We start from the raw sequence: 8,248 nt of genomic DNA on the forward strand, positions 1-8,248 counted from the left end.
TAGGATTGAAAGTTATACATTTTTAACCAAATGTATCATGCATCAGTTCTAATAATAACATGACATGTGTGCTTTATAGTTTAAATGACAGAAGAGAGGGTGCTGCAAAATGCAAATGGGCAAATCCATAACCGCAGTATTCAATTATATAGCAAAACAAGCATGAACATAGCTTATGATGTGCTTACAAATTCTAATTTCACTTTTACTAAAATACCTAATTTGCCGCAATGGATATTACATCTTTGTTTCTACAATTCTTTCAGTTGAAGTCTTACACAGACTAAACCACTGCTCATGGCATGATATTTTTTTATTGGATTAAACAGTTACTTTATTGGTAATAGCTATATATATATGATCACTCTTATCTGAGCGCCTTTAACACAAGTAACAATCACTTTCATCTAAGACAAGGTCAATAATAATACCTGTATTTGAAGGTTAGAGGTTTCTCTCTTCTCATCTATTTCATCACTTAGCAGCTATTGGACTGAACAATTGTAGGCTTTGATTGACAAACCAACCTTAAAAAATGACAGCAACTGTGTGACAACATTTAGACAATGACAATAATTAGAAAGTTACAAATCCATGACATCTCCCTAATTGCCAGCTATTATTTAGAATGACACTTGTCTATTCTAATGAACAAAAAAAAAAAACAGAGAACAAAAATCCCATTCGACCACTATTTTCACAAATCAACATAATAAGGCCTAATCATGGTCGAGTTTTACACTCACCCGAATCATCTTGTCTTCAAAACAACAAAGGGAAAAGAACTAACACAAAACAAAGCTCATTCTATTCTTGTTACGTAGGGATCTCCCAATCCTACTTTTTCTCATTATCTCCATCATCCTCATCATCGTAATCATCAATCTCATCTGCATCATCATCATCATCGTGTATAAATTCGGAGTCAGAGTCGGATTCGCGTTCGCGTTCACCTTCGCCTTTTGAGATCGGTTCTTCAGAGTCGGAATCATTGTGGTCATTGAGGAAATCGAGACCGTAGACAGTGTGACGGTGCTTCCTCACCAGCCAGCGCAGCAGCCGATCTTCCTTGTTCAGGTAGTGCAGCTCCTGAGGGAACGACGGTGGGGCCATCAGTGTCATTTGCACAAACTGACCCTGCAACATTCACAAATTTGAAATAATGTCAGTCTAAAGCATTAACACTTTACCAGTAAAAACACAAGTTAAAATGCTATCAGTAGCAATGCAGCAATAAATAAAAGCTTATGAATTACAATGCTGCTTGATGCATATTTATCATGGATGGAAGGTTTGGGCACTGAACTCGACCAGGAATCAGAGAGCTTTCAGTACCGGTTGAATTCCTCTCTGATCATTGTTTTTTCTCTTTCTTATAGCAAGCTTAGGGTTCGGGGAGTATAGCTAAGATCTTAGGGTATTTAAGTTTCATTTATTATCTAAAGTATCACCTGAACTAACAGTTAAACCAGAAACCAAAATTTTACTGCACAATTCAAAGTTCTGACCTATGTAGTATTATTGCCAGGGGCGGATTCAGGATTTCGGTTATGGGTAGGCACAAAATAATCATGATTTCTGACCTATTGACAAGGGTATATTTTTTCCCCTTGGCGAATCAGCACGGAGTAGCAGATAGGGATCTAAAAAAAATCACGACAAGACACAACACATGTGGCGATCACATGCTGTGATAGCAGATCCCATGCCGTGATCACTCACGTGACGTGACCATATTTAAAAAATTTGGCACAACACGGTATGTCACGCGAAGGTTTTGGACACGGCACAGCACATGGTCACATGAGTCACGTGTAATCTTGAATAAACTATCTTAACTTATGAAAATAAATAGTTAAACGTGACCAAATGTGACGAGTCACGTTTGGACATGTCACGTGTGGTACAGCGTGTCTTGGTCATGGCATGACTAACGTGTTGTGACCATTCACATGTCATGAGCATCCTTACAAATTTGGTCATAGCACGACACGACATGTAAATCTGACTTGGTCACAGCACAACACGTGGCACAATACATATTTAGATTCCTTGTAGCAGACCTTTTTTTTCTCCTAGCGAATCAATGATTCTTCCAAGTGGAGTAGTGAATTGGACTGCATTTTTTTTTCTTTCTTTTACGCGAATTAGTATGGACCAGTGTTGTAAAAAACGTCCGTTTAGGCTGATTAATCAGCCGATTAGTCGTTGGCGGTGACCAAATCGTCATGGATTTTTCCGACTAATTGACTGATTATTCTCGATTATGGCCAATGATTCCCGTTTATTCCCAATTAATTGCTTGGCTGTACTTATTTACAACACTGGTATGGACTGACTTTCTTTTCCACGTAATTTTCTTCAATTGGGTCGTAAATTAAATCCAAGGGTAGGCACAAGTATAAAAAATCACTGGGTCTAAAAAAAAATTCGAATCCAGGGGTAGGCACGTGCCTACCCCTAATCCTTCTTAGGTCCGCAATGATTATTGCAGTACCTGAACAGTACAGTATTGGTATCCACCATGAAGAAGCTAACAATAAACACAAGTGAAAATCATCCGATCATTATTTTATTAATCCTTGAAGGTTATAAAATGTTTAAATAGAACATGTATATTTTGCAATGGTTAAGGAGAATTGAACATCTAATGTTTACTAATTATGCTTGGCATGAGCTAAAGATTATAACCAAATAACTATAAAACAGCTAGAAAACCTAACAATTAACCATTCAGCAATCAGTTCTAATGCTAACTATTAACCATTTCATCAAGCAGATCGTGAGCACAGCATTCACCCACGACACAAAACAAAATCAACCAATCGAAAAACAAAGTATTTAATAAAAATATAAAATTAACCTCGAAATGCCTCCCGTCTAGCTTCTTGATCCCATACGCAAGAGGAACCTTGCCGAAGGATTTGAGCTCGGTGATGACGCCATTCCTCTGGAAAACCCCCCGGCCGACACGTGCCATCAGCTGCATCACCTCCTCCTTCTTCACTCTCGGCTTCACCAATAGCATGCAATCGTACAGAGGCATGATAGCTGTCTCTCTCTCTCTCTTCCCACCGTGTCAGTCCCCTTCCAGGCTTAAACCCTCTCCTCTCGTCGACTTCTTTTTCACTTCATTTCTTTCGCAAAGTAGAAAACAAAAAAAAAAAAAAAAGGAAACGGGAGAAGCGAGTTGCAATATGGGCTTAATTTGGGCCTCCGCCTCCGGCCATGTTTTTGTAATTTCAACTACGTGGTCCAGAGTTTATTTTTTATTTACACCTTCGACCTTTTGGTATTGCAAACAAAACAAAAAATATTTATAATGAATCAATAAGAATAAGATACATTTATTGGATATTGGTTAGCAATTGGAGAAGCCTCAGAATCCCATTTTTGTTATTCCTTATCCTAAATAAACTTAAACCCATAATTATATGACAGCAGTCGTTAGTGTACTGGAGCATTTGAGCTACAAACTTATCTGGAAAATGTAATTTCCTTAATTTTATGGTGCATATTGGCAGAGTTTTCTCACCCGCGCTCATTGGCAGTCTCTCCAAATTCCAATCCAATTTCGTTTTAATTCGAAATTTGTTATTTCCCTCTCATTTTTGATTTTCCCACCCAAATTCCAAAAATAATGGCGCTCTCTTTTCTTTTCAGTTCCTACTTCCTAACAATTTCTTGTCTGTCTATTTCCTCGAACCCTAACGTAGATTCATTGGAGATTGATCCTACGAGTACGAGGGAAGTAGGCAAGTAGCAATGGCTGACAAAGAGAACCTCCCACCTACCCTCACTCGTGGCCGTGGGGCGACCAAGTGCGCCTCAGCCATGGAGGCATCCAAGAAGAAGCGACTTGCCCTCCGTCATGTGCACCATGCATCCAAGAAGAAGAAGCGAGGTGCTCTCAGTGATGTGCATCATGCATCCAACGCCATGCCTTCACGACCTGGCGCTGTTCAATTTGAGAAGAAAGAACAAGAAACGGAGCGCCGGACCTCTACTTGTGAGGAGGTCGGGGTCTCAAGTGTCAACGTTTCTACCACTCGCACCACCAGTGAAGAATACAAGGTCAAAGATCCACAGATTGTTGCGCCTTATGCTTCAGATATATACCAGTATCTTCGATCAATGGAGGTTCATTCTTGATTACACATTTACTAGTCAATTTGTTTTAAGGGAGCAAAATAAGATGCAGAATTTAGGTCTTGGTTATAGATTCAGTATCTTTCTCCCACTAAATTTCATTTCAGTTTTGTTTCTTGCTACTAGAAATGTTTTTTTTCTCAGTAGACCTGTTTCTTCCTTGTCCTTTATTTTTCCTGAATGATTGTCTTTATTTTGTCCTATTATACTAGAATGAGGTTCAATCTGGGTATCCTGGCACTTTGTGCAATCAAGTATCTATCAAAGCATCTTTAGTAGATATGACATTTTTAAAATTGTTGCTGCTTTCTTGAGTTAGCTGTAATCAGAAATTGAAAGAAAATTTTAGTAATGACAACTATCAACTTTTTTTTTGTTCTTCCAAAAATATAACACCTTCAATTGCAAGAACTTGTGGGAACAAATTCCAATCCTGATCTAATTACAGCACTATCTCCACCAAATGTTCAATTCTGAATCATGACCCAAATTTCTTCTTTGTTTTTCCCTTCCAGGTGGAGCCAAAGAGGAGACCTTTGCACAACTACATGGAAGCAACTCAAGTAGATCTGACAGCTGATATGAGAGGGGTCTTGATCGATTGGTTGGTTGATGTGGCTGAAGATTACAAACTTGTATCTGATACCTTATACCTGACAGTATCATACGTCGACCGGTTTCTCAGTTACAATGCAATTAAAAGAGATAAGCTTCAACTCCTTGGTGCCTCTTCAATGCTCATTGCATCGTAAGTTTGTATTTGGTTTTGTTGTATCTAACAGTTGGTGCCCTTTTAGCAATTTAGTAGTTATAGTTGGGAATTTCTTCTGGTTTTAATTTGGCTTAGGCAGGATTGACAATTTTGCCCCTTTTTGTTCAACTTATGTCCTATTGACCGGTTTGTTTGGTTGATTTTGGCTCAGGAAATATGAAGATATTACCCCGCCCCATGTCAATGATTTCTGTTTTGTCACTGCTGACACCTACAATAAGCAAGAGGTTGGCCTTTATTTCTTACTTTTTTTTTAGTCTCATCTATTTTTGTTAAAATATGCACTGTTTTTAATTGTCCTCTGCATGCAGATTGTGGAAATGGAGAGTGATGTGTTAGCATTTCTGAAGTTTGAAATGGGAAATCCTACAGTCAGAACATTCCTTCGGAGGTTCATAAGGGATGGTCAAGAATACAGCAAGGTAGTTCATTTTTGTCTAATTTAGTTTCTCAGAAATTGATTTCAATATGCCCTGTACCTGAAATTCAAATTGTTTTCTTTTCCAATTTTGTAGTATTCAAATTTGGAACTGGAATTCTTGGCACATTACCTAGCTGAGCTGAGTCTTATTGATTATGGCTGTATCAAGTTTTTACCCTCAGTTGTTGCTGCCTCTGCTGTTTTCTTGGCAAGATTTACACTTCAACCAACAAATTATCCTTGGGTAATTTTTTTTGTTCATTGCCTAGTTATTGATATTTCTTGCTCCTACACATGCAAGGGTGGAGTTTATGTGAAATTTTAGATAAGTTAACAATTTTATGTTCCTTTGAATTGATTCAAGAGTACTAAGCTAGAGAGAAGTACTGGGTACAAGGTGAGTGAGTTGAAGGAGTGCATATATGCATTACTTGAACTGCAATCGAACAAGAGATGTTCTACCTTGGTAGCTATCAGAGACAAATACAAGCAACACAGTGTATGTTTATTTCATTTTCATTTTTATATTTAAAATATCACATCTGTGGTGACTATGAAAAGTATCGGTTAAACTTTCTTCACCTTTTGTCAAGTTAAATTTTGGCTCCTGGAAAAAAAAAAATTCTTACTCTATTTGAGAGAGAGGGAGGCATTAAACGGAGATAAAAAAAAATGACGAATGACGGAATTATCCCTACCCTAATACATTTTGGGATGCAGTATATATCAATTTTCAAATAGGATTCATTGGAGATTTTTGCTGGCCTGGACAAGAAAATTTCCCTTTACAGTTCTGTTTTGGAATAATATTTGTCTGATGGTGACAAACTGATAATAAAATTCATTAAAACAGTTCAAGTGCGTATCTACACTGCATTCTCAGGAAAAGCTGTTGGATTATTTCTTTCAAATGGAAGACAATCTGCTTGAGGAACTGGAAGCTGCAAAATATTGAAGATGCTGACTGGTAGATGGTATAGATTAATAATTTGTTTTTTGAAGGAAGACATGTAAGAAGTTGGTATCTAGTGCTCATAATTTTATGTTTATATCTATTGACAGTTTATTTCTCCTGGAGTTTATTAGTTGTCCATACCAGGTCAGGTATATTGGGATTGTGTTATTTTTTTTACATTTTTTTAGGTAGTACATCAGTACATGCATGGAGTGTGGATCAAAGAGCTGTAATACAAGGGCCACAGTTTCTTTCTTTCTTATTTAGATTTTGGATGCACACTGGTTTTCTCAAGTCAATAAACACTAAGCTAAGTTACAGTTGAAAGGATTTGCAATTGGAATGTACCATATCCAATTATAATTGGATTCACAATTGATTTTAAGGAGAAAAAATTAGAAGGGTTCTCTTGCAATTTGTTGTGGTGTGGTTCATTATGTATACTTCTAGTTCTTAATTTACATAATTTATTGAGAACCACATTTTGGTCTTATAGCAATGGCAAAGTTCTCGGTTTGAAAGGTTGCAGGATTGAAGCTTGGATAAAATCTCTTGTGATAATATTTGAATTACTTGATCTCCGACCATTTCTCGAAAAACATAACCAAACTATATACTATAAATCACTAATTGATTCAAACTAATATACGGTATATAACCAAACTTCCCTGAAGAATTTTCATTTATTGTAAATTTATTATTAGGTCAATTGTATGTAACCAGTTGCCATGAGCAATTTCTTTTTGACTAAGGGAGTAAAGAAAAAGATTTAATTCGAGCTATCCAACTCAAAGCAAGAATAAATCTAGTTAAACTAATTCGACTCGAATTGTGATCGAGCTTTACATTAACTAAACTATTAGAAACTTTTATATTGATTTCATATTATCTAACATTATAAAAATTATATTTAATTAATTATAATTTTTTTTCTTCCCGCTCGCCTCAAATCTCAAAATGGCTCCCCGTCTCCAACCCAAATATATTATATTATATTATATTATATATATCCCATCTCCATTTTTAGTCTTTCTTGAAAATATATTTGTTTGAACAACAATTTCCCTCTATTTTTTTTCCCAAAATTCTGAAAACAAAGATGCCGCGCGCTCTTAACTCTAACTCTTTCTTCAGTGCCTACAAAAAATCATCCCCCCTCCCTCCTTCCCTCCGAACCCTAAACCTAATTTTAATTTGGCTTCAGCTCCTCGGTGCCACTGCAATGTTGATTGCATCGTAAGTATGAAAATGAGCAGGTAGTTTAATTAGTTTGTCTAATTTGGTTTTTCACAAATTCATTTCAATATGCCAGCTAGTGATCTAAAATTCAGAAGGTTGTCTTATATATCCAATTTTGTAGTATTCAAATGTCTTATATATCCTAATGGCATGGCTTCATCAAGTTTTTACCTTCGGTTATTGCCGCCTCAGCTGTTTTCTTGGCAAGATTCACAATTCAGCCGAGAAATTATCCTTGGGTAATTTTCCTTTTCTTAATTTCTTCCATTTTAATGAGATTTTTACGTCATTTGGAAAATTTAATTATTTTAGGGGTTTAAAGGTAAACATTTGGTGAAATTTTAGATAAGTTAACAATTTAATTTCTGTGAACTGAATTCTGAGTAATAAGCTGGAGAGCAGCACTGGATACATGATGAGTGAGTTGAAGGAGTACATGTGCATATATATATGCGTTGCTTGAACTGCAATCGAATAAGGGACGTATTATTTTGTTCTATATTACTATATATATATATATTCCTCAGGAGTTGTCAATGTCGTGGGAATTAATTTGTAGATTCTAATTAATTCTTACGGCCTCATCGATTATTTCTTCCAATTAATTAATTGTATGCCCTTCTCTCTCTCTCCATGGATCATCATTATTCATCAACTTAATTAATTATCCGCCTTATTTGCTGCTATTAGCTTAATTTTCATTTTCTTAGGG

At 36.3% G+C, this 8,248-nt stretch overlaps 2 protein-coding genes across 5 annotated transcripts; one reads left to right on the top strand and one right to left on the bottom strand.

The window, feature by feature from the left end:
• Nucleotides 1–509: 509 nt before the first annotated feature.
• On the bottom strand, nucleotides 510–3,194 carry LOC144547478 (uncharacterized). The gene is made up of 2 exons (XM_078296143.1): nucleotides 2,864–3,194; nucleotides 510–1,137 (listed from the first exon to the last, which is right to left on the bottom strand). Exons 1-2 carry the CDS (start codon nucleotides 3,044–3,046, stop codon nucleotides 838–840), a joined length of 483 nt encoding a protein of 160 aa, XP_078152269.1. The 5' UTR covers nucleotides 3,047–3,194; the 3' UTR covers nucleotides 510–837.
• Nucleotides 3,195–3,624: 430 nt separating this feature from the next.
• Nucleotides 3,625–6,715, top strand: LOC144547475 (cyclin-A3-1-like). Of its 4 annotated transcripts, none has more exons than XM_078296137.1 (7): nucleotides 3,630–4,140; nucleotides 4,665–4,897; nucleotides 5,073–5,148; nucleotides 5,233–5,343; nucleotides 5,437–5,586; nucleotides 5,707–5,816; nucleotides 6,196–6,712. In XM_078296137.1, exons 1-7 carry the CDS (start codon nucleotides 3,766–3,768, stop codon nucleotides 6,311–6,313), a joined length of 1,173 nt encoding a protein of 390 aa, XP_078152263.1. In that variant the 5' UTR covers nucleotides 3,630–3,765; the 3' UTR covers nucleotides 6,314–6,712. The 4 variants fall into 4 exon arrangements, with proteins under 4 accessions (XP_078152265.1, XP_078152264.1, XP_078152263.1 ...); XM_078296136.1 differs by having other exon boundaries at nucleotides 3,632–4,140; nucleotides 5,707–5,841; nucleotides 6,196–6,710; XM_078296139.1 differs by lacking the exon at nucleotides 5,437–5,586 and having other exon boundaries at nucleotides 3,625–4,140; nucleotides 6,196–6,715.
• Nucleotides 6,716–8,248: the final 1,533 nt, after the last annotated feature.

The sequence above is a fragment of the Carex rostrata genome, chromosome 31, assembly GCF_964058835.1.
Source record: "Carex rostrata chromosome 31, lpCarRost1.2, whole genome shotgun sequence".
Lineage (NCBI taxonomy): Eukaryota > Viridiplantae > Streptophyta > Magnoliopsida > Poales > Cyperaceae > Carex > Carex rostrata.

What these genes read in the sequence shown, in the direction of transcription:
- LOC144547478 (XM_078296143.1), bottom strand. Translation starts at nt 3,046, where the DNA reads ATGCCTCTGTACGATTGCATGCTATTGGTGAAGCCGAGAGTGAAGAAG. An exon ending in TAGACGGGAGGCATTTCGAG is followed by an intron (nt 1,138 to 2,863) that starts GTTAATTTTATA and finishes TGAATGTTGCAG; the next exon opens with GGTCAGTTTGTGCAAATGAC.
- LOC144547475 (XM_078296136.1), top strand. Translation starts at nt 3,766, where the DNA reads ATGGCTGACAAAGAGAACCTCCCACCTACCCTCACTCGTGGCCGTGGG. An exon ending in ATGGTCAAGAATACAGCAAG is followed by an intron (nt 5,344 to 5,436) that starts GTAGTTCATTTT and finishes CCAATTTTGTAG; the next exon opens with TATTCAAATTTGGAACTGGA. An exon ending in AACCAACAAATTATCCTTGG is followed by an intron (nt 5,587 to 5,706) that starts GTAATTTTTTTT and finishes AATTGATTCAAG; the next exon opens with AGTACTAAGCTAGAGAGAAG.